This window comes from Cynoglossus semilaevis, chromosome 17 (genome assembly GCF_000523025.1).
Source record: "Cynoglossus semilaevis isolate Cse_v1.0 chromosome 17, Cse_v1.0, whole genome shotgun sequence".
In the NCBI taxonomy this organism is placed as follows: domain Eukaryota; kingdom Metazoa; phylum Chordata; class Actinopteri; order Pleuronectiformes; family Cynoglossidae; genus Cynoglossus; species Cynoglossus semilaevis.
The window spans coordinates 2,264,064-2,290,010 of NC_024323.1; the positions used below are offsets into that span (position 1 = coordinate 2,264,064).

Here is a 25,947-nt window from a genome sequence, read left to right on the forward strand (position 1 = left end):
ACATCACTTCAACGCACCCTAATTGGACTGTCTCTATCTCCATATTACTGTATGTTGCCTCCCACTGTGACGCCACCCAGGTGGACAAAGCTGCGGACCGGCTTCTATACCCAAGTCTTCTGTTATGATTTAAAGCAGGAGTTTTAGGTATTTAGTAAAGTTGGAGATAAATAAAAAAAGAAGATGGAAGTAATTACATTGTTTTTGAAAGTCAGGCTTAAAGCTTCTCCACAGAGTCGACCACGTTGGGCGACTTTTGCAGTGGAGCCCTATATATATATAATTTATATATGTAAATTCAAAAGTCAGCAGTGATTCGAGTCCAAGTTCAATTCAATTCCAAGTTATTTATTCCTAATAGGATTAGCTGCAATTAACAACTAAGTAGCTCGTCATTAGGACCAGTTCCCTCCTCACCTCCAGGGGGAGCCCAAGAACCAACATTAGTATGCATACTAATGTTTGAGGAAACACCGTTGTAGGTTAGTTGACAGTTGTGCTATAAAGTTCAACCTCTACATGCAATTGTACCACTAGATGTTGCTAAATCCTAAAAATTGGACCTCTTTACATACTTTCCCCAAATTAGACGAATAGATCACTGGTTTGATCACTAATAATACCCCTGTATGTAGTTTGCATGTAACTCTTCGGTTCTTTGGGGTTACTACTTACACAGTGCTTCACATATACACCTCTAATACTAGGTCGGGGCCAATAAGTGGAGTATATTTTGCCATATATATATAAAAAATATATAAAATATATATTATTTTTCCACTGCACCTGCAGTGTGTTTGATACCTTCAGATTGTCTTTAGAATTTTAAGGAGGGATAATATTGCCACCTGTTGGCAAGTTAGGCTATAGACAACCCACTGCAGTTCTGCAACATTTACTTTGAGGCGGCCGGTTTTGCTCGTAATTAGTCAATGACCTAGGCTATAGCTAGGCTACCTTTTGAAATTATCTTAGTAATAATTATTCTTTCTTCCCATTTGGGTTCTAATTTGAATTTTTGTTTTTATCACATTTACTGTTTCACTGTAAATATTGTCTTTTATAGTCTGGTGTTTTTCATCTTTATTACGCAACACTTTTTTGAAACCTTTGGTGTTGTCAGTCACACTATATGCCATCTCCCATACTTATTTGCTTAGTTATCCTCATGGGGAGTTTTTTAAAAAATATTTATAAATTGGACCTTTAAAGTACAAAATCTTGAAGAAAATGTCAACTGACTAGTTTCTTTCTTATGGTGGACTTTATCAAACCAGTAGGATTCCTTCAGGGGTCGTTCTTCTGCAATCATAGTAGCCTATGCAACCAGCCATGTTTATTTATAAACCTGTGCATCTGGTAAGATTGCAAAATTAGAAGCTGTTCATACTGGTTTTACTGGCAGTTGGAACGCCCTCAAGTGCGTTTTTAAAAAAATCAAATCTAGCCCAAGAGCATAAGTTAAGACAGGAAGTCTTCCTTCTCAGACCATAAAAAGACAGGACATATTCTACGCATATTCTACGTCTTTGATAACATGCTTTGAAAGCAGATTGTTCAAAGTTAAATCTAACTAAATATTCTTCAAAACACAATTATTTTAGGCAAGTGGTATATTATTTCGATGTTTTATTATTTGCAACACTGAACAGGAAAGATCGATAAACGAAACCGTACCTGTTCAAGTGTTGTTTCATCTTTTAACATAATTGAAAAGCTACATAATGGAATCACGTAAAATGTCATACTTCATCAGTCGTTGGGAAAAAAATCCCTGCACTCACAATATACACCTTTGGTGGCAGTAAAGTGCAATGTTGCTGCTTTTAAGACCTAAAATAAACACAACGAAGAAGACAAAGGGGCGGATGACGACCACGAAAACGACGACGACGAAGCCGACAGACGCCATTTTGTTGTCAAACAGGAACAGCACAAGAGGGTTGAGAGGCGCAACATAAAGGTACAAACTTTATCTTCTAAGCATAGCATATCTGATTTAACCATAAGATACTTAAATTTAAACGAATGAAGAGGACATTTGTCTTTAAAATTTGTCGATAACGGGAGGCAGAGTTTGGTCACAATTGTTAAAAGTTAGTTCTATGTTTCCTTAGCAGTTAAACTTTAGCCCAGCGTAAGAAGTTTTAAAACATTTTCCAGTAGATAATAAATATGTCATTTAGCAAATATGTCGGAACGCTGCGTGGCAGTTTTAATCAAAAGCACATCATAGCCCCATAGTTTTATTTACATTTAAAACCGCACTGTGTCAATATTAAATGAGCTAGCCTAGCTTTCAGCTCTTTGCTATTTGGTTATCAATTATTCAGATCAGTTCATGTTTCCTTAATAGTACTCAAACGTGTATAGCATGCCAACTGCTGTGTAAAATATAAACTTGGACAAAATCTATAAAATGAAATCCGTGCTTTTTTTTATTGTTATTACAATTTTCACAGAAACCGCAGATAATCCCGGCAGAAGATGTGTAGGTGCGATACATGACGTCTCGCAATTAGATAGAAAGACAGACGGATAGATACAAGTTTATTAATCTATTGGGAGTTCGCTTTGGGGAAATTAAACTCCAGCAGCAGTACAGCACCACAACAACAGGAGAATATGTGCAATAAAATACGAACATACCACCATAAAAGAATACAGAAAACCTGAACAGTGGATATTAGTAGCTTAGTAGTCATAGTAATAGTAGACGTGTATTTTTTCCTGGGCAACAACAATGTAGTTTTATTAAACACATAACCCACATGTATTCTAAAACTAACCTCTATGTCACCCAAATCCTCTTGTATCCTTTTAACAAGAACTTGTTATTCCTGTTTACTCAACAGGGAAGCCATTGGATAAAGTCATCTGTATTTGTCTGAGCACCTGAGTGTATGCTTACTTTACTGGTGGTTGAATGAAGTACAAATAGGAAAGCATAAGTTGTTATTGCACGTTTACACAGTGGTGCATTCATTTAGTTTACTTCACTTGTAGCCTATCTAACCTTATCTGTCATGGCTGTTAACCTTATGTCTTGTTTTAGTATTATTTCAGATTAATGTCCAGTTGCCCAATATAGGCATTTTTAGGCTAACTGAGGCATGTCCATTGTTGACACTGTTGACAGTATACAGTTTATCAGTAAAACTAAGGATCAAATGATAATAAAGAACAAAGACAAATTAAAACCCTCTGCATAGTGAACGCAGCAAGCTGAACAGTGGTTTCACCAATAATGCCTGTCTTTAATACACTGGCTCTTGCTGTCCAGTAGAGGTGCAACAATCGGCCAGTGGTTATTGGCCAGTTTTTGGCATGGCTGGTGACTGACCGCTTACACAAATTGCTAGTAATGCAACTGATCATTTTGTGCATGCTGTTTATGTTGGAGAACAAAAGAGGTAGCTTACGCTCACTAGCTGAAGCTAAAGTGCTGTTTTACCATTTAAATGCTTCATCTATCTTCTCTGTTAAGCTGAAGAAACATTAGCTTATATGGAGCTATAATGCATCAACACGTGTTTTGTTATACTGCTTGTGTCATTACAAAACAAATCTTACAGTAATCCTTGCCCCTGTCTTTGTCCTTAATTTTTTAAATGCCTACAAACTGCTGACATTGATGTTCTGCTTAAATAAACTACCCATGAGGGTAATGATACACTGAACTGCAGTAAGAAAACACTAGACTGGCTGACTGGTGCGCAGCTGGTTGTGATGAAAAGCTGTTACCGAGTGTTGGGTTACTGGATAGGTGCATGTTTTTAACTACAAGAATAAGAATTTTTAATAAAGTTTTGGGTCTGATACATACTCACACTAGTATCAGTGTATCCATAGTCCTCTGTGTCAACTATAAGAAAGTTCAGTATCTTTGGTAAAAATTGAATAATTTTCACCTTTCACTGTGAAATTATTAATTAATGAAGTTACCTAATTCTTTTGTCATTAGATTATTTTTTCGTATAGTTTTTTGTTTTTGTTTTAAACAAGACACAATACTCAAATGCATCACAATAGTCATAAATATTGTTTTATTGCTATGGTAAATTTACAGTTTTTTTATACTGCCTAAAAAGAATACAGTCTGTTATGATGTAGACAATCTAGGTTATTATTTTTGGTTATGTATTTATTTTTATTTCTTCTCCAATTTTTTACAAATTAATAAGCAGTGCTTAATACTGTCGCATAAGGGTTATTTACCCTTTCCTTCAATTCCTGTCCTGAACCAGAATTAAAGTTCCAGCTGAAGTACTATCTATAAATGCTCACTTTCGGTTTCTCACTTTTTGTTCCATTTGTACATTTGCTTTATCTGTTTTTTTGTAGTAAAGGTTAAACACGTGACATGTGCTCCATACTACAGTGGAAATGTAATATTATTTAGCTGGTTAACTTATAATGCTAGCTTATTGTACGCTGTACACCTGTAGCTTTTTTGTAGGTTATTCACTTTTTGATGGATAGCATAGGAAGAGAGAAAACCATCTGTAAACTCCATGTCGTGCACATCCCTATGTGGGCAGGCAAAGTGTGATGGAATTTTTGTCATCAGCCTCCCAGCAGATTTAGGTTTCAGCTTACACATGAGTAATGCAGCCACAATGTTCCACCCTTTATTCCAGTGTGACCTGCTCTTTCCCAAGCGAGACAAAAACTTTTAAGCCAAAATTAGCAAACAAAAGAGTGTTTTCTCTTCAACGTCATCATGGAATGGTTGTCATCCCTGTTCACTGGAAACAGAAATAGTAAAAGTCTTTACAAGCATATAGGTTTGAATGCTTCGCACTGTATATACTGATAGCTAACATTAGGTAAGCGCATGTACAATGAACTGTGAACCAAATTTGCTTGTTAAGATCAACAGAGAAGCAGCAACCTAAAGTGGTTGAACAGTAAAACTTGACCACCTACTAACTTTACATTGTCTTTTTTAGGCAAGGTAAAATGGGTATTTTTAACTCCGCCTTCGCAAAACTTTTTGGAAAGAAGGAGATGCGAATCCTAATGGTAGGACTGGATGCTGCTGGAAAGACTACTATCCTCTATAAGCTCAAACTAGGAGAAATTGTTACCACAATCCCTACCATTGGTGAGCCCTTTCTACAGATCTTTACATTTGTTTTACTGACCCACACAGCTTCAAAACTCTTTCGTGAAATTAACCTTTTTGTCTTTTTTTTTGTCTCCGCGTTCAGGGTTTAATGTTGAGACAGTGGAATACAAGAACATTAGTTTTACAGTGTGGGATGTGGGCGGCCAAGACAAGATCAGGCCCCTATGGAGGCATTACTTCCAAAACACACAGGGTAAGGAGCTCTCTGGTGTTTCCACATCTTCAGAGTCATGTTGGAATAACACCAGAAAATGGTTTATCGCTCCACTCTCTTTTGCTCTCTCTCTCTCTCACATGACAAGTGCACACGTTCCTCACAAACACTCTGCTTCTTTCTCTTTTTCAGGCCTCATCTTCGTCGTAGACAGTAATGACAGGGAGAGAATTGGTGAGGCTAAGGATGAACTTTGTCGGATGCTGTCTGAAGATGAGCTCAGAGATGCTGCGCTACTTGTGTTTGCAAACAAACAGGTACATATGTATTCCCATTCACTGGTAGTAGTAGTGCAACAAAGTTTCTTTTTGATATAACCTGATGTAATGATATGGGTTATTACCAAAGTTTCTTTTTGATATAACCTGATGATATGATATGACAGCTCACCGACAAATGTCATTGTCTTGTATATTTATGGTTTTCTTGATTGTACTTGTATTTACAAGGAAAATTGATAATGTCTTGTTTCCTGTAGGTGGGATCCTAATTTACATATATGTTCACTGGTATTGTGCCATTATTATAAATCTTTGGCGCAGTCTTCATGATTTATGGATCGAACCGTGATCACGTGTTATTATACTACACGATTTGTTCAATATGATGTGTTTTCCGTTTACAGGACCTGCCCAATGCCTGTAATGCGGCTGAGATCACGGACAAGCTGAATCTACACAACATGCGCAATCGTAACTGGTACATCCAGGCCACATGTGCAACCAGTGGTGATGGACTCTACGACGGCCTCGACTGGCTTTCGGTCCAGCTAAAGAATGCAAAATGATCAGCGTCACTTCTTCTTTTCTTTCATCTCTACAGTGTCACGGGAGGTCACACTTGTCTGAGTCTAACGTACTCCCTTCCTCTTTACCCCTCCCTCCCCTCCTCTCTTTCTCTCTCTATCTATCCCCTGAAGGGTGGGACCATATGTCAGATCTCCCCTGCATCTATGTACTGTATGGGTCTTTTTTTCTTGAATGAACGAAGGCATGACTGTCTGTGTACATGTGTGAATAGAGTGGGAGCAGCCCTGCTGTGCCTTCATCACCGTTCCTCAAACAACTCTCCTGACGTCCACCGTCTGTCCACCCAAAAGTTACCAGTCTTTGTCCTCTGTTACAGATGTTTGTTAAAAAGAACACTTGCTTCTGGCATTAAAGCCTCTTGGGGGGGGGGGGGGGGGGGGGAAGGTTTACTCATGCTGCGAAGGTGATGTGTAAGTACACATTTCTTTAAATAAAACGTCTGACATTCAAGATGATCTGACATTCTGTGAAGTCTGTTTTTATTTATAAGCATATTGTAATTTCAGCAGCAGCAACAGGACATTTAACTATAATTTTAGTTTTTCAGTGTTGATCTGTTCATCTTGTCTGATTTTTTTTTTTTTTTTTTACTAAATCATCCAACATTCATAATAACATTTTCTAATTATCAGTCGAACGAGGGCTTCCAGGAGTTGCTCCCACTCTGGTGTTGTGTGGAATTGTGGTTTTGTTTTATCTCTCGTTTGTTCTTTTGGTTAATGTCTTATCTTCCTTATTTCTTGTGTTTTAATTCCTGTCGATGCATGCCTGACCTGACTAACTCCAGCATGAGCTGCTGTGGTAGGTGTGTATATCCTTCTAACTAAAATTATTTTGGGACCACCGAGATTGATTTAGGGTTTGTCTGGCGACCACTGGGTTGTCATCTTTTTTATTTCGGGCCTCCGAGGAGAAACGTGTCCTCTCGACTAAACAGTTGGACGTTGCAGTGTAGAAAAACTCTGTGCTTCAGGCTCTGTTCAGGCGGCTCTAACACGGCTTGTACAATGTCATGTAGTTCCCCACCTAACACGCTGATCCTGACGTCGTCCTATGGTTAAATCAAAGGCAACCTTGACATGAGTATAGATGATGTTGACACTGTTGATACTTCTGAAGTAAACATTTCCCCATATTATGTTTTCGGCTTTCTGTGTCTTTCCATTATGATATTTTCCTTAATCATCTGTAGATGCATTACTTACCTAATTAGGCATATGGCAAGAAATACAAATGTATATAATACTAATGTAAGAAGATGTGTTTTGAGGGAACTGCATCCACCTACCCGTGTTCAGATGTGAAGCTTTAACTTTTCGAGACAGTTTCTGTACAAATGACATGGCATGTGCATATGTATTTCTTGATGCTTTTTATGCTTTTTTAAATCCAATGTAACAGCTGATAAATGCACTGTAATAAAGAGATCTCTATTGTACACATTCTGAACAGACGTTCAACTTCTTGGTCTGTTAGGGGTCGCTGAGGGACCGGATTTACTGGCAAAAAAAAGTGAAATCAAGCTAGTATGGAAAGTCACGCTAAGGGGTAAAAACAGTTATGCCACTAGTTGGGGCAATAATTCTGAAATATTTATTATTTGTCCTTTAAATGCTCCTGGAAGTAGTCAACCTTAGCAGAAGAAGAAGTTTCTTTCAGCTTGTCCTTTTAAAGAGCTGCACAGCACTAGTCTTTAAAGTAAAAAGGGAAGTCATTCGGCTGTATGCCCTTCATGAGTCAGCTCTTGGAGGTTTAGCGGTCAGGTCACACAGACAATGAATAGGCATATAGTTGTCCATTGTGTTGCGGGTGAGAAACTTCAGAGTCGTGTCGTCCGAAGGAGTGATAAATGTTGGTTACTTGTGCCTTTTTGTGATGGTCAGTTTGTATTTTGAGTGTGGAGTTGTGGGTAAACCTAGGAAGTGCTCTGGCAAAATCTAAGCGCTGTTGGAGGTATTTGATGTAGTGAGGTCGGTGGAAGGTGACAGAAGTCAGAAGATGGTTTTATGTTGTGTGTTAACTTAAGTTTAGGCAGTAGGGCTGCCTGATCCTAAAGAACGGACTGGAATCAAATGTAAGGTGAAAGTAAAGAGTCAGTGGTTTCATTGAAAAAAAACACGGAGTTTTTGGCAAATTAAAGCAATGGTGTCAATGAAAATAATGCAGGTTTTAACATGATATACATTATGTGCGTTAAATACATTATATTTTTTATGATTGTTTTAAAACAAGCTCTAATACTCCAATTCGTTTAAAAATGATCAATTATTTTATTTAATTATCATTTATTTACTATTACAAAAATGTTAAAATACCAGCCTCCCCTCAAAGATTAAATAAAATGTAAAGTTACGGGGTTTTATAATTAAAAAATAGATTACTGAAGTAGTGCAGCTTGCAGTTCTGTCCGTTAGAGGGCAATAGAGGCTCAGTATTACACTTAAATCAACAACGGAGTCTAGACGCTTTTTCATTCAAAACGGCTCTGTGACCCACTTCTGTGCTACGTACTTTAGTTTACGTGGACATACATTCTACATTTACAGGATATCATTTGAGGTAAACAAGTATTTAGTGTCGTAAAATGTGAATTATAAACAGGAAACAAATAGCAAATACTTACCCTAAATGCATGGCTCCTCATGTATAGTAAGAGAGACAACATAAGCTCAGCCACAATAGACTCACATAATACAATTCTAAATAATAATTATAAAAAAATAATCTAATGTGCTACAACTGTTAAAAAAAAAAGATTGCAATTGGTGGGGATACACCTTCACCCTCCTTTCCCGCTCACTCTATATTCAAGGTAGCTAACACTCGACGGAGTTGTTTCCGGGGAAACGGCACCTTATGTATTTATAGTAAGTAATTGATGTGCTACACAGAGGGAGCAGGACGGAGAAATAGAGCGATACAGGTTAAGTTTGGCTTCGGTTACAAGACGCTCGGCGTAGAAATTTGATCAGTGGTCATTTATTTTCGCTTTCGGTTTTATAAAAATGAAGTGATCTTAACTCGGTGCTGCTGGGCTGGAACATTTTCTCCTGGTCAACGAATGCCGGTCGCTGTTTACTCACTGCACCTTTTATTGATCTCAGTCTGATGATAAATAAAACCAGAAAAAAAAGCATAAAACCTGCTTATGACCTTTTGACCTGCAGCTCTCTAGGGATTGCCGGATCCTTCCTAGGACGTGAAATCACAGCTTATGTTGTTTTAAATCATACCAAAAGTTGATCAATAAGCATAAAAGAAAGCAATGACGTGCACGAAACATCCGTTTTAGATCATCTCTCCTACAGGGGATTGATTTGTTTGATTGATTTGCGCTCGGACTAGCAGTCCACGGCCGTGGCAGCCTCAAACTGAGTCGCACACACACTGCAGGGGTGAGTTCCAGCGAAGTAGACTGGTAAACAAGCCCCGCCTCATGTTCTACTCTTGAAACCCTCTTGGAACCAAATGATCTAAATACCTCAGTCCCCCTGATAATAAAGAGTGCTGAGGCCCAGCACTAGATGTTTCTGTATTAACCAATCAGCAGTTAGCCGTGATGTCCAATTATAATGTTACGCATCGGTAAAGAAACGTTGCAGTGATAAAATCATAGATATAGATTCTACTGTTATCTTTCGTGCTCGTAAAGTTTCACTGTGTGTGTGTGTGTGTGTGTGCGGTTCTTGGCGTGCAAAAGTCACAGAAGGTGCTCAGCAGGGTGGGAGGTTAGATTCTGACAATCCACCCACACATGGCAAAGTAAACGCGTGTTTACGAGTTCACTGCTGACCTCACTGAACTGTGGTTTCTCAGTAGATGATAACAAAGTTTATGACAATATATGTATCAGGGAGTGGCGATATAGCTCAGTATATATATTAATTAAGTCTTATGTGCATTATTTTAAGTAGCTAGCTAATGAAAAATTTCAATTTTTTATAGTTTATCACTAGGGTAGGAAGATGTCACCTCCCAACCAGATGGCTGGGATTTCATTTCTATTCCAGTTAGGCATCATTGTATCTCCCATTCCCAAATATGAGAGGCCAATGTTGATTTGATGCTGTTGCTGAGCCTCAAACATGATAGTCGGATCAGATGGTGGAGCCAAAATAGAGAAAAATATCAGCCTCACTATTTACAACAAGCCACTGGTCATTTGAAGGTAGTGCACACAACTCTGTGGTCACCTCACTTAGCTCCTCCCTTAGCCCCTCCCCCTGCCGAATTAGCTCCTGGTGAGTTCACCTCTGGTGGTTCAGGTGCTGAGTTCCTCTGCTGCTGCTCTGTTCGGTTGTTTTGTTTGTTACTTTTGTTCTCATTGGATTTTGGATAATGGTTTGTTCGGATCAAGTTTCCCTTTTGATTGGCCTGATTTGCTCATTTCCTGTAGCTTTGATTTGCACTTTTGGTCACGGTTTATGAAGTTTGAGTTCTTGATTCGACACTGGATTGGATTGGACTCTTTCATGACAAAAAAGAGTGAAACTCCTCTTCCTGCGTTTTCCTCAATTCCCGTGAGTATATCTGCGTTGTGTTCAACTAATCAGGCCATAAAATGGGTGTACGTTGTAGCTAAATGACCACTATATTTGTTAATGCAAATATTTTTGTTTGGTGGTATGTGACGTGGCAAATTTAAGTTAACTGCATCAGCTGACTCTCACCTTGTTGAACCATTTTATGAGCTTGATATCTTTCAAAATCTGTGGTGTCATTTAACATTATTTTTGTGTTTTGTTTTTAATTATTGTACTATGACAAGCAATTTGTTGTGCAAAAGGTTAGGGACATATTTATGCTTGATATCTTTGTCTTTAAGATGTGTCACAGATAGAAGTTACTCAATGATACTGCAATAATTCAGGTGAATGACTGTGAAGTCCTCGGCGCCACCTGGTGCCATTTTCACGTCGTGAATCCAAACACCTTAAAGATGGAGTGATGTTCTTACAACCAAAGTTATATTTTTAAAAAATAAATACAATTTTTTAATGTATAAAAAATAACTCAACTAAGATTCTTCTTGTAGTCTGTGCCGTAAACATAAATCAGATTAACAACAAACACCCAAGAAAAAAAATACACAAGACGTTACACCCTATGTAGAGAAACATTTCTGAATGTTACTCACACTGTTTGACAAATCAAACCTTTGGAGCAATGTGTTTCCTAAATCCATGATGACACAAAAGCAGAAAGCCAACCTGGCAACCCAAACATAAACCAACGTCTGTGTTTCTTCAACAATAATAAGTGAAATAGTTTGGGTGTGACTTTCTTTTTGGCCTAACTGGCAGTCCAATAACTGAGCAGCTGGGTGTAAGGCAGCTAATGTTGATCGCTCCACCATCTGGCCTCAGGCCGTATATATACAGTATATACAGTGTGTGTAGCAACAATAAAGTAGCAATGTAATTTTTATGGGACGAAGTGCGTTCCAAACAGAGTTACTAACTCAGCAATTTGAACCTCCAGTGTCAAGTTTCAGGAACAGAGCAAACATCACTACAGAAAAAACACCCAACAAAGACGGTTTATCGACCGTTGTTAGAGCGCCTGCTGGTGGTGACATGGTGGAGGTCGTCCTGTGATTTATCCAACCATGATTTTAACCACTGACCTCTTGGCTCAACAGCAGTGACGCTAATCACCTTTCCACCAAGTGGCTTTTGTGCAGCATTGTCAGTTTTCCACACTAGGTGTTTAAGCAGCAGCAGCAGCAGCAGCAGATGTAAATTTTATTAGCAGTCAAAGTGCGCTCATGATCGCCACAAAGCTGCTAGCTCAGCGACTTGGAGCTCTGCAGTGTTTATCTATCTTGTCAAGAACCCCGAGGCAACGCGTGCCATTGGAACCCTTTTATTCTCCGCTGCCGTTTTCTTCAGCGGCGCGTGTCCGTGCTGTTGCAGACTGTTGTGTAGCATATTGGAGTCGAGAGTTGATGATGTTGTACTTGGATCTAATTTGGGACTGGGAATAAATGTATGGATACAATTTTTGGTTAGCTACATTTATTGTTAATTTCTATGCAGGCTAAACATCAATTTAAATCATGTTCTAGGACAGGGGTCTCCAACTTCTGGTCCGGGGACCGGTGCCGGTCCGTGGGTCATTTGGTACTAGGCTGCAGTGGGAGCCAGCGGAAAAAAATGTACTTCAGTTTTACTAATTTACTTAATTCAGAGAAAATGTACTTCCGTTTTACTAATTTACATAATTCAGAGAAATGTAATGATCCTTCAATGATGGCGTGATGTTACGGGTCCAGTCATTGGTACAAAAAAGGTCGGGGACCGCTGGTCTAGGTCAATGGTTCTTAACCAATTTTTGACCTCAGTCTATTTGATTTGTATTTGGATGGGGTCTGCCTTCTTCTCTCTATATATTAGACCTTGTTAAAGAACTGACTGGTACATTACTGCCTCCATGTGGTCGAAAGCCATATTGAATCTGAATTTCTTATGCATAACAAATATCTGGTGTCTCCAGCTGATACCATACGCACTTACGCAGCTCTTGCGTAAGCCTGGAAAAAAACCTGAAATTTTTTCTGTGGCCCCTTTACATGGCGCTAGTTGCCCAAGTCTGTATTTTCAGTCAGGAATTTTTAATGTGTCAGTCTGGTACCTTATGAGGTCACAAAATGATTAATCATCATTCTGTGCCCCAAAATTATCAATACGTTTTCGCATACATGGTTCTAACCACGTTAGCCTTGCCTTGACTAATGAAGTTTTAAACAATAGAATCAAATGAAATATCCTTCCTTCTTTAGACTGCTTGAAAAATAATCAGATTAAAACATGAGACCGTTTGGTATAAATAGTAACAAGCCCTTCTGGGCAGTATAATATTCCTAAATAGCAACAACAAAACAGCAAAAAAAAAAAAAAAAACGACTTTAATTTGCATTAAACAGTTATTGCCCTTGTTCACCACTCTGCTTTAACAGAACAACACTAAATAATTTATGATTTTTCCAATTTGCTTTTTAATCTGGTTTGTGCCTCTGAACTCTCATTATCATTAGTGTACTTTTTTATGACTCGAAGTAGGCACTCGCGTCTACGGTCAAACCTGTGCTCATTTCAGAAAGTGCAATTAAATGACTACTGTGTGTTTTTCAAAGGGGATTAAAACTAGTGATCTTCTTATTGGAAGGCATGGGTTACCACTAGGGGCCTTGAAGTGATTAAAATTTAAAATTTGACTATGGACAGAGTAGCTTTGATCGATGACGAATAATTGCGATTGACGATTCAGAACGATAATTCACGACTAATCATGATTAATCACGATTAAAAAAATCATAAATGGATGGACAGTATTAGATATACAATACAGTCTATCTGCCCATATGTTGAAACATGACAATTTCGACATTATTATTATATTTACAAAAAATAAAATAATTATTTTTTTAAGCAGAATAATTGTATTACCTAACATAAATTCGTGTTACGAGAGAGGCAACTCTAAAAAGGACAAATTGTCTCTTAACCAGGGTGTTGTGGGTTTGCCTCCAGATTATTTAAGTGGCTAGGTCAGAAAGTAAATGGTACAACCTATTATTTACTAGGTCAGAAAGTAAATGGTACAACCTGTAAAGTGTCGTTAAAGTTTATCTTTAAATTAGTAAAACTTTTTTTTTACTGTGTCAACTGCGGCCCGGTACCAGATGACCTACAGAACAGATTATCTTTGAATGAAAAAAAAAATTAAAGGGATATGACTGCATTATTTTGGAATGAAGTAAATTAGTAAAACTGAAGTACCTTTTTTCACTGTGTCCCACTGCGGCCCGGTACCAGATGACCTACAGATCAGCACCGGTCCCTGGACCAGGGGTTGGGAACCCCCAACGTGGGCTTGCGACCCTTGTATTTGTCGGCACTGCATATCATGTTAACCATAAACAACGTTGTACTTTTTCAGAGATTGGCCAGCTTGTTCTTGACTTGCGTGGACTGACACACTCCGTTCCCTCTTCTTCAAAGTGTGAACCAGCTGGACCTAATGGACAGGCCAGTGTGAGTATCTTGACCATGTATTATTCATCACTCTCATCATTAAGAGGCCCTGCATCCTCTTTTATCTCTTCCTCTCCTGGCATGTTCCAGTTTCTTCCTCCCTAAGTTCCTGTTGTACTAATTCACCAGCGTGCAGTAGAATGTCGCAAAAACAGTTTGACTGTTTCTGACAGCAACACCCTTTACTTTTACTGGCCTCTGTATTAAACAAAAATTTCCCTCCATCTGTTTTACTGTATATCACCAACTAGGGATGTCCGATGTCAACGTTTTGGCAATATCAGATATGCAGATATTGTTCAAACACTTAACGTCCGATATCAACCGATTCCGATATAGACCTGGGAATATTTATTTATTCATTATTTATTAATTAAATGAGCCGCAATGCTGCCATCTAGTGACTTTCACTTTCATATACAGCCGTTTTGTCCCAAAACTATTTTTTAGGGCACACATAATTTTGCAAAAACCCAGGCATTGCGTTATCGGGTTTAGGAAAAAACGATAATTATTCATACGGATATTAAATAATTATGCTAACATCGGACTATATCGGTCGGAAAAATATTATCGGACATCCCTATTACCAACCACTTGTTGCTCATTTTTTTCAATGACGACCTGCTGTGATATTGTCGTACGTGATTATTTTGATACTGTTTTTTTTTCATACTGCTCAAATATCTACTAAGTGCTGTTGTTATTTCTTTACTGAGAGGGCGCTAAGTTCCACGCTTAGATTGCTGTGAATTATGGATACAATTATGGTGTTTTGTCAATGTTGTCTTTATGCCCACGAGGTTCACGAAGATGCACCAACTCTATGAATTATTCCATGTTTAGGAACGTTGAGTTACCTCAATCCACCATGTCTAATCACGATTAATCGTGATTATTGCATTATTGTCTGTATTGTCTTCTTCTTCACTGATGGTCAGTAGGCAGATCTAAGATTGAGGTGTACTCGGCGTGACATTAAGGGTCGCGTTTGTCCAACGTTACTCCAGCGTTTCAGAGCAGCCGCGATGCTCGGGTTGCCCTCCTGTTGCGCCCCTCGCATCATCGCCATGCCAACCTGTTCAAGCCCTGCTTCATCACGAGCGGCTCTTGGTGTCACTTGGGGATGTTTCATGTGTTCTGTGGTGTTTTTCTACCTTCACTCGCTCACCAGCATCCCCAGTTACAGCTCCTATTTATGGTACACTTGACGCTCGAAGCATCTCTCGCTTCCCCACCTGCTAGTAGGCTCGACGCCGACCTCCCCCCCCCGCAGAGAACCGTGTCCCTGGACTCCCCTTTATTACCATATCATCAGAGGTGCCAGAGGCATCTGACAATGCAGCATGCTGCCTGTATCTTTAAGAGAGAAAGGGTGAGAGAGGCAGAGAGAGAGAGAGAGAGAGATTTGTGGTAGTGAGGAAATAAGGTATGGAAGGAGCAAGTGAGAGAGTGTGGGTGAGAGAGTAGGAATTTATCAAAATCTGTGCTTCACTTTTAGCTGTGAGCTGAGCTTTTTTTTTTTAAATTTTTTTTTTTGCACCGGCATCCAGAGTCTCTCCAGGCGTAGACTTGGGAAGCTCCAGAACACCTTTGGCTCTCACTTTGTGCTATACACTCTGGCAGCCCGGCTCTACCGCTCTACCTCTCCTTTCCACACACACACACACACACACACACACACACTCACGTGCTAGCAGCCACACACGCGCAGTGCTGTCAGGAGCTGGACCACAGCCATCTCTAGAAGGAGGTTATTGTGGAAGACGAGGGGGAAAAAAAGCCAGAGTGAGAGCAAGGCGGCAGAGGAAGAGGAGTGGAACAGGAGAGAGCGCAGGAACCCGGCTCAAGGAAGGAGCAAGAGAGAGAGAGTGAGAGAGTGCCTTTGTGAAGAACAGCAAGCGAGGAAGAAGGGGGACACCAGGAGGAAAGTGGAGGAGGAGGAACGGAGAAAAAAGAGGAGGGAGAAACAGGAAACGTGATCACTTTCAGCTGCAGCGGTCCGTGTCGCAGCATGGGCAATGCACCATCCCAAGGCATGTCAACCTTATCTTCTTGCGTACATGTGTAGCAGGTATTTTTTTTGTCTTCTTGGCGGTGCCGTGCAGCCAGCCAGCCCTGCTGCTGCTCCTCTGATGGGGGGTTGGGCTGAGGGCTCGCGGTGAGCAGCATCACTGGAGGAGAGTCGGGCTGAAGGGCAGCAGCATCAGTCAATGGGCTGCAGGTCGGGGGAGTGGTATTCTCATCATTTAGATGCTGGGGACGCTGGGGTTCAGCCGCTATGGGTGGGAGCAGTTGTGGAACAACGGTGCCATCATCAGTGGAGCAGGTGGTGCTGGTGGGTGAAGGTGTGATAGAAGGTGGTGCCAGGAGAACGCTGCTTTTATCCCGGGCTCATTGCTGAGTTTTTTTTTTTTTTTTTGTATTGCAGTTGCTGCTCAGAGCCACATGGGTGACCTCTGAGAAGTGATCAGTGCCTGAGGTGTCTGGGTGTGTGCCAGTATTTTTGAATAGAGAAGTAGAACATTGGGATCTGGAGTTGAATCCAGATATGTTGATTTACAAAAAAAAAAAAAAAGATACTGGTGCAGATATGGGATGGATGGGGGAGGGTAGTGTAAATGGATGATTGGGTGGGTCAACTCCTTCCTGTGCAGCTCTCTTTCCCCCCATGAGTCTCTCTCTCTCTCTATCTCGCCCCCCTCTCTCTCACCTTCCCTCATCATTTACTTTATCACTCTACTCTCACTCTGTTTTTCCCCCTGACTCTTTAGTTGCCAAAAACCTACTCTTGAAAATTAACTCGGCTGGTTGTTGCTCCCTTAAGAAAAAGCTCATATTTATCTGAGAGTAAGTTATCCAAACAGTCATAGTTTATACTTTATTCTCTATATAAACCAATGTTTTGTCTACACGTTCACAATTTAAGAGGTGTGTAAAATTCTGAGTAAGATTAAGAGGACGAAAATGAGGTAAAAGTAAGACCGATATAGAGATTTGTCCTTGAGGCCGGAACATCAGAACTATTACACCTTGATAATGTGTTAACACATTGTTCAAATGACACAGTGTGGGTTACATTCGGAAAACTCTGAATTCTGTACGTCGTACAGTTCGGGTGCTAACGACTCTCAAATGTCTTGCACCTACTGAAACAGTTTTTTTTTTTTTTTGTCGGGTTATTGTGTTTGCTGCCATGACACTGTTTCACCTACAGGGGCAACAAATTAGACGGGGGACATTTTCGCGTAATTTTTATTTCGGTAATTGTAAGTGTTTTATTTTTTTCTTCATTTTTCAAAAAATGTCATTTTCAAAAGATGTTGATATGATGTCAAGCATTTCTAAATGATTATTTTGCAGTATTTAGTACTTGGTTCTGGTCGTCCTTACGTACGTCAATGCCTCTTGACTTCAGCAGAGGCTAAAAATTAAATGTTGAAGAATGATACGGACCCCATCATGGACTTTGGGGTCAGAGCGGTATTGAACCCGCAACCTGTTGTTCCTCTCGGGTTTCTCAAGCTTTGTTGTTGTGTTGTTGCCAGGTACTGGAAAAAACCTAGTAGTTATCTGCTGATACACGGAGTACACATGTTTATTAATAAGCTGTAACAATCGAGAAAAACCAAGCCCTCTGCCTCACCCTTTACCTCTCTCCTCCTCCCTTTTCCTGTTGCCGGCATTTGCACCCATGGACAATCTGGCTATAGTAGAGGGACGGAGTGAGACAGACAGAAAGACAGAAGGGATGAAGGACCTGGGAAAAATGAAGGGAAGTTTTAAACAACACAGGAGTACAAAAGAGTTGCCTCGTCGGTTGACAGGTGAGTTAGGGTATGAATGATTTAAGGTGGACATTTTGTTGAGTCGCTAAAAAAACAAAAACAAAACAAGAACAATTTCAATTCTTGGCAGTGGTAAAGTAAACAGCCATTTGAACTCGTTTGGCCATGATATAGTGACAGGAGGTACGTTTTAACTGTTGGGCGTTTGCATTTTGAATCCCTTGATTATATTAAATTCTCTGGTCGGTTGGACATGTGGTGATTTGAAAATGTAGCTGTTAAATGATTTAAGCAACAGGAATGCACGAAGAAGAATATTCAATGCATCTGAATAGGAAGCAACAGGAATGCACGAAGAAGAATAGCTCACATGTTCTTGAATGGTATCAAAAGAAAATGGAGAATCTTCTATTGGTCACTTTTACCTGTCAGACATCTGCTTTTGTCCTTCGTTAGTTGTATTGTCAGCAAACACTGCATCAGTAGTGTATGTTTTTCCCATCGGTTTTGGACTGTACAGTTATCCGTTTGTCCAGTGGTGTAGAAATACAGGTGTATTTATGATTGACAGGGGCAGGGTTTGACTGTGCCTCGCGATTCAAATGCTCACACGTATTTGAACACTAGATCCTGCTGCCTGTTGCTTCCTTTGAGGTTTATGTTCCTGCTACTTCGTAACAGAACAATCCAAGATTAAAGCAGCAGTGGTGCGAGACCGCTAGCATCAGTCTGCGTTTGTTAGACGTGTCTTTTTGGGTGTTTCGCTGCTGCTAAATTGTCCTTAATGTGGATTTTGTCTTCTGTTAGTGAAACTCTTGTGGGATGAGAGATGTGTATTTGAAGGGTGAGCTTTAATTTGGCTTAAAAGTATCCATTTTGTTAATTCTTTTTTTTAAATAATGTATGAAGCTCTTCAGGAATGCAATTTGTTACGAGAGATAACAAACTTACTGATTGAATTATTTCTGCTTGGTGTAAAAAAAAAAAAAATACTCCAAGCTTCAAAGTTTAGCTTAGCGGCGCTAGCTGGCAAAGAAATATGAATTGATTGGCGCGGCCTATCACGGCTCATAGATGCATCTCCTTTAAGCCCATTACATCAGTTGTACTAGTTCACGCTGTTCACGCTGTTAGGCTAAAGCATAAAGAATAGATTACACAGCATTGAGTATTAAGCTGTGAATTAGCCTGCTGCAGAGTGGATGGGTGTTGTCATGTTGCCACGTGGTGTAGCAGATTCAGGTGCTTTTATGTCTCTCTCTCTCTCTCTCACTTTTTCTCTCTCTCTCTCTCTCTCTCTGTGTGTGTGTTAGGCTCAGTACGAGCTAAGATTAGCTCAGATTTATGTCTGCTAGAACTGCAAACGCTCGGAAAATAAACTGACTTTTACTGATATCTTTTAAATCATGTTCAACATTTTGACACCTGCCTTGGCATTTTGTGCGACCAAAGTCACTCTGTCTCCGTCTTTTCTCTGACCTTATAGTCGGGCCTCGTGCGATCGCTATCTCGGAATAATCTGTAAAATATGCCTTGCCTTATATTAACCCCGTCTATTACGCTCAATATTTACTGGCAACTTGAATTGTTTCACGTTGACACGACTGTGCTGTGGTGAAGAAGATTTTTATTACTGTATTTTCCGGATTATAAATTGCACATTTTTTTCATCCTTTGGCTAGGTTTGCGACTCATATTCTAAGGTGTGACTTATATATTAAAATATATAATTCCACGTTGTTTTCACACTGACGGCCACTAGAGGGCACTCTAGGCTTGTGTACCAGTAACTGCTGCTCTTGTACCACAAAACATTTACATGTTTATTATTTTCATGCTGACAGCCGGGGCACTGATGCAATTTGTGTACCAGTAACTGCTGCTCTTGTATAACTAAAAATTTACATTTTTATTATTTTCATGCTGACGGCCGCTGGGGGCACTGCTGTGACTTATACTGCGGAGTGACTTATAGTCCAGACATTGCGGTATTTTTTTTTCCATATGTCTTACCTGTTTTATTTTCCGATTCCTATTAGGTAAATGCTATTTTACACTATTTAACAATATGGAGATCTTATGTCTTTCTACTGCTGCAGTAACAAGGACATGACCTTGTATGAAATTAATAATAAAACTAATAAGTAATGCTGTAATCTTATTTTATCAAGCAGCAGCGTGAGCACCGGCCAATCTAAAGACACATTCGTGCGTAGGCGTAGCTCCTAGAAGTATTTCAACATGAAAATGCAGGAAGTCTAATCCTAACAGTTGATTTTCTGAAAACAAATTTCTCTTTGATTTTTTTCAAAATGAAATTTTTGGCATTTTTTTTTCTCTCCACATCAGTGCCCACGTTGGATTAAATTAAGCGTTGTGACTCAACATAAATTAATTAAAGCTACGAATAATGCAATTCAGTTTTTTAAAGCCACCTCTTTGTTCGGCTTTGTTCATCAGACAGGTGCCCCGTGCTGTGATGTTCATCAGACAGTCTTCATGTACTTGCCTTTCTTTGGGTTCATTTGTCTGTGAATCACAAATTTGTTGTTGTGAACGTTAGCTTGTTGCTGTCAGGCATCTGTTGTTGGCAGCAGCCCACATCCCCTCCGTCTACGGTTTGTGCTTAGTGCACCTGCTTATTCCCCTGGTCTGTGCCACACAAAGCCCCACACATGCTGCCTCATGATTGGCCGACGATGATGCAATGTTTTGTGACATAGGAGAAGATGCATATTTGGAGGACATTGACCCTGCAGTGAGCGGAGTGGTGGAGATGTTGGAGTTAACCAGCTAAAAACAACACCATTGAGACATTACACGGACTTCCAGTCGTGCCACATATTCATGGGCACGGGTTTGTGCCCACGAATGAGGTCAAGCACATAATGGCTGTATGATATGTGATAGGGAAAATGCCAGACTTGGCCGTCCAGCCTGGTATGCCGTTTCCTATAATAGCTTTGCTTTGTGCACTGCCCTTGTCGGAGCAATTTGTAAAGCCAACAGGGCTGATATTTACATACGTAACCAAAACACGCGCGTGTGCAAATATCTGCTTTGCATCAGCACACAAAGGGACGTTTACCTACACGCAGCGTTTGGACATTGAGGAGGAAAACGATGTGGAGTAAAATGGAGGAGAGACGTCTTTGCATGTTGTTTTTTTTTTTTTTTTTTTCACATACACACGTGTTTGGTAAATGTGTTTCCACTACCACTCCCTGTTATTGATTGTCATGATGACTGCACGGCAGCAGTGATGAGCAGCGTAGTGCCCTTTTCTAACGTGTTTGGATAACATGACCTGGATGAATATCACCTTTTGACCCTTTGTTCAATGTAGATCATACGTGTCAAACTCAAGGCCCGGGGGCTAAGTGCGGCCCGCCAAGCCGTATTGTGTGGCCCGTGGGAGCTTAAAAAGCATTTAGTAAAGTCCAGGCAGCAGAGTTTCTTAACCTGAGAAATGAAAAGTTTGTATAATCAATCAAATAATAGTAGTAGTTACATCTATACCAGCGGTCCCTAACCTTTGTTACCCCATGTTCCAAGGACTAGTGAGCCAGTACCACCCGTTACTACGTACTGGTATCAAGGTGCTGAGCATCGAAGGATCATTAAAATTTCAAAATAAAACATCTTTTTGTTTGTATCACAGTCTGAATGACCTTTTATTTTGAAACATTGCCAGATTATCTTTAACTAAAGACATTAAATGGATATGACTGGATTTTCTTTGAATGAAGTAAATTAGTTTAAATTAAGTAAATTTTTTCACTGTGTCCCACTGCGGCCCAATACCAAATGACTTATGGACTGGTACTGGTCCGCGGACCGGGGGTTGGGGACCCCTGGTCTATACAGTGTGAGTAGATGGTTAATGTGCAGTAGCGATCGTTAATTAGCAGAACTGCCGTGCCATCCGATATCCGCGATTGGATTCTGAAATAAACACCGATAATAATGTTAGCCAAAAATCTGTTTTTTTTTTTCATTTTATTTGTGTCCAGCCCTGAAGGTGTCTGTCCAGCAAAAAAAAAAATCTGTCCCGCCAACAAATCTAGTTGGTGACCCCTGATGTTGAATATCTGATCGACTTCATCCACTAATGAGCCTGTTTTTGGGACATAGGCGCACGCACCAGTGTTTGAACATCGTATGCCACCGTGTTGCTGCTTTCCAAACATGTCGTTCGATATTCAAAGCTCCCTGCACTCATCGTTCGTTTGTGCATAGAGTTCAAAAAACGAATCGAAAACTAACGGGGAGAGATCGTGTACGAGCTATCAAAGACATTTTTACAAAATCTGTCAGGAGTCAGCCGGCAGTCTATCTGCTCCCATCTCAACCTTTTCTTACCCTTTTCAGCTGTTAAACCAATCTCAAGTCTTTATGTTCCACCATCTCTACACCCACAGATCTTCCCAGGGTTCTCTATCACCTCCTCCTGCCTGACAGACTCTGCTGTATACAAAATCTCTCCTGACGACACGTCAAACCGTCACGACTGTGCCTCTCAGATTTATCTTCGTGCTGCTCAACCCAAGCTGCTCCTTTTAGGATGAAAAAAAAAGAAAGAAAAGAAAATCACTTTTTCGCCAGAAACAGTACAATCGTATCATAATTTCCTATAAATAACTTTTCTTTTCATGCAAAAAAAAAGTACATGAAATAAATCTTCATATTTAACGAAATATAATTTTACAAAACATCCCGAACATGGAATGTTTTTGTATTTTCAAAATTCATCAAGCGGGCAGGTTTTGACCCACGGGCCCTATGTTTGACACCCCTGCTCTAAATGAATAATTGTATCCATAATATCAGACTATTTGGTCATGTTATTGTTATTGTCCTTTCCATTTAAACAAAAAGAGACACCCATAACGACATAGCGTATGCTAGGCTAATGCATGGATTATAGTACTTAGGCACTTCAGTCTGTTTCAGTCAGTCAATGCTAAAGGGCAGACGACACTCTACGGATAGTTGATACTGCTTTTACCTTATTTACGTAAAAATATCTTTTTTTTTCACTGATGCTAAAACATTATTCTGTAAAGCTGGACGTTAGCGCCACCTTTGCTTTTACCTGGTCACGTTCCTTTCCCTCCTCTCACAAATAAACAACCGTTTCCACTTGGGCCTGTGCCACATGTTGTACCTGCAGTAAGTAAGTGGGCTGTGGACCCACAAGGCCAATATTTACTTTATTATCCCTTCCGCTCACAAAGCTTTAGTTGGTCCACAGCGACGGCTTGGGAAAGTTCTGCTGCCCTGAAGTTCTGCTTGAAAGCTCCGTCTCGTTGCTCATAAAAACATCCGCTTGCGCATTAAAGTGTTCGGCACCGAGACATAACAAAATAAACTCTAGATCAAAAGTGGCTCTCTGTTAAATGGAGACTCTGTAGCACAGCCGTGCGTCGTGATGAAAAAGGGAAAAAAAAAATACAATCTGAGTTCACTGGTGCCTCTGGAATGTAACGGCAATAATGACAACTGCACATCTGACGCCAAGGTCAACTTTTCTGTTTGTGAGGTTTTTGGGGAGTGGACTCATAAAACTGTCCAGTGAAGATCGAAGTGTTCTGATACAGTTTACTTTTAAAATCCATCGGAACTCAGGGTTTTACTTACGTATTTGTCGGTGGATGGTATTGTATTTGCGTTTTGGTCCTGGGAACAGTGCAGCAGATGCTCCGGCTTTATAAATACAACGTTACCAAATGAAGTTAACTACACGAGGAGCGCAGAACCGGTTCGGACCTGCTGCTCGTTTCGCTGTGATCACAGATGTGCGTCGTAATAACTTTTAATGGACCGACTGTCAAAACTAAAGATCATCTGTTTTCGCTGCGCAAACCGTTAAAAGGGCAAACAGTGTTGACCTTTTCACTCTCTACCCAGGGTAGGAGGAGAGGGAGATAAAAAAAAGTCACACAGGAGCAGCGCTGAATCTCAACAGTAAATGCTGCCATAACGCAGATGCTAATAGTATAGTAAATCAGATCTCCTATGCTGTACATAAGTACCTACGTCACTCATTGACGCTAACGCAGTGGTAACATCATAATGTAACCTAAAAATAATAAAAATAAAGTGCACAAAATAAACAACACAAACAAAAATGTAGCTCAATCCAAAATGGCGTACAGCTGGTGAATGTAAACAAAGCCGCCTTGCTGGTGTAGCATCGCGCGACAACGTAATCGTCCACTCCGCTCGTCAACTCCTCACACGACATTTGTTTAAACATCGCAAAAGCTGTAAGTCGGAATGATGGGACGATGATGAAAGACTTTCTTGATAAACTCATGAGAAACGGTGATGTGACGACGAAAACGCCACCGGTATAGGATGTCGTAAACTGGCACATACGGCCGTGGTTATTTTCTCTTTCGACCATTTCTATTTCGGAATTTCGGAGTGACACAGCCGTTATTTTCCACAGAACTGCGCAGAGATGCTTTGCGTTTTTTTCTCGTACGATATTCCGTTCTCCGAGAGTGGAACGTCCACGTGAGCTCCACTTGGTGTTGAAGTTGTATCTAAAATAGCAGCAGAGCTGCACATTCACTCTGGTTTGTGTTATTCAGCAGAATCGGGGGAACATGGTGTCAGATTTAAATACCTCGGCCTCATCTGAGCATGACAGTGGTAGTCTAAACATAGAAGATGCAGGTCATCTCGCCCGCTCTAGTTCCTGTTGTGTTTTGTTCGGTGGACACGTTGGGAATAAATATTTATGGGGTGATTGCGGGGTGAGGCCTGAAGTGTTTTTAAAAACGACACGAACTGCATTTACATCACTGTGTGATCGTATTCGTGCGGTGTTTACTACTCTTAAATGACATCAGGTGAAGTGCTGACAGATGGTTTCAAGTAGATTGGATATCTGTTGAAACGGACTACTACACCCTAAATCCTGCTTAGTCCTCTTCAGTGTCTGTACTGTATGTAGCTCACAGGGTCACATACAGACAAAGAGATTCCCTAAGCTAAATCAGGGGACTATAAACCACTGCATTAAATATACACACAATTGGAACTGTCACCTGTGTTAAAAACAAACCACAACAACAATTTAATCTTACAGCCTAAACATTGAAATTCAATTTAAAAAATGAAAATATATTCTATATCATATACTATGATACATCTCAAAATCTGATTGGATAGATGCTTTGTTATATTTAGTTGACCTGTTCAACTTTCTTGCCAACAGCAAAACTTACCAAATTCTGTCTGGGTCCTATCTATTTATTCCAGAAGAAAACTATCTCACCTGCTTTGCATGGAAGCCTGTGTTTTTACTAGATATTTGAGCCTTATAATAACAGTAAGCTAACGTTACAATCATGCTCTGGTTGCTTTTTTCCCATTAGCAATGCAGCTAATGGCAATGAGTGCCAATCAGGAGGAAGAAATCATCTTAACCATGCATTCAAATGACAGACCTCTAGAAGATTAGAGGAGCCTAAGCCCTGTATTCTTCTCTCAGTAACTAGGAAACAGAAGGCTTACTGGTGCTGGCTGCTGAGACAGCCCTGAAGCAGACCACCAGCAATTAATGACAATAGGAAAAAAACCACACAATAGTTAAAGAACAGTGTGTCTGCATGTTGGTATTTGTGCAGAAACACCTCTACCTCAGAGATACTGCATCCTTTATTTTGTTTTGATAAATCCTCTAACCCAAAAGTTGGCCATCTGCGTCTGTAACATTCTACATTCACACTTCCACCTCTGTAGTTAATGTGCCCGCCGTCCACTTAGTCATCAGATTCCCTCCACACTGATAAACAACATGTTACGCTCGGCGAGCGTTCGTGTCGTACATCAGGCCGCTGGTTTTCCAGCAGGAGCGCTGAGTTACAATCTGTCATGGATGTGGCGGCGCCGAGGTGTAATTGCGCACTTTCCTGTGCTCTTTTTAGACAAATCTCCCGCAGGAATTTAACGCCTC

The 25,947-nt window shown here is 40.2% G+C and overlaps 2 protein-coding genes across 2 annotated transcripts in view; both read left to right on the forward strand.

The window, feature by feature from the left end:
* Positions 1–1,823: 1,823 nt before the first annotated feature.
* Positions 1,824–7,596, forward strand: arf2a (ARF GTPase 2a). The gene is made up of 5 exons (XM_008329251.3): positions 1,824–1,963; positions 4,953–5,107; positions 5,214–5,324; positions 5,478–5,602; positions 5,971–7,596. Exons 2-5 carry the CDS (start codon positions 4,963–4,965, stop codon positions 6,130–6,132), a joined length of 543 nt encoding a protein of 180 aa, XP_008327473.1. The 5' UTR covers positions 1,824–1,963; positions 4,953–4,962; the 3' UTR covers positions 6,133–7,596.
* A 7,495-nt stretch (positions 7,597–15,091) lies between these two features.
* Positions 15,092–25,947, forward strand: part of srcin1a (SRC kinase signaling inhibitor 1a) — a 96,793-nt gene continuing 85,937 nt past the window's right edge. The window contains exon 1 of the mRNA XM_025064858.1: positions 15,092–16,226. Within this exon, the coding sequence (XP_024920626.1) occupies positions 16,205–16,226 (22 nt within the window). The 5' untranslated portion in view covers positions 15,092–16,204. The remainder of the gene's footprint in view (positions 16,227–25,947) is intronic.

What these genes read in the sequence shown, in the direction of transcription:
- arf2a (XM_008329251.3), top strand. Translation starts at nt 4,963, where the DNA reads ATGGGTATTTTTAACTCCGCCTTCGCAAAACTTTTTGGAAAGAAGGAG. An exon ending in TTACTTCCAAAACACACAGG is followed by an intron (nt 5,325 to 5,477) that starts GTAAGGAGCTCT and finishes TCTCTTTTTCAG; the next exon opens with GCCTCATCTTCGTCGTAGAC. An exon ending in TTGTGTTTGCAAACAAACAG is followed by an intron (nt 5,603 to 5,970) that starts GTACATATGTAT and finishes TTCCGTTTACAG; the next exon opens with GACCTGCCCAATGCCTGTAA.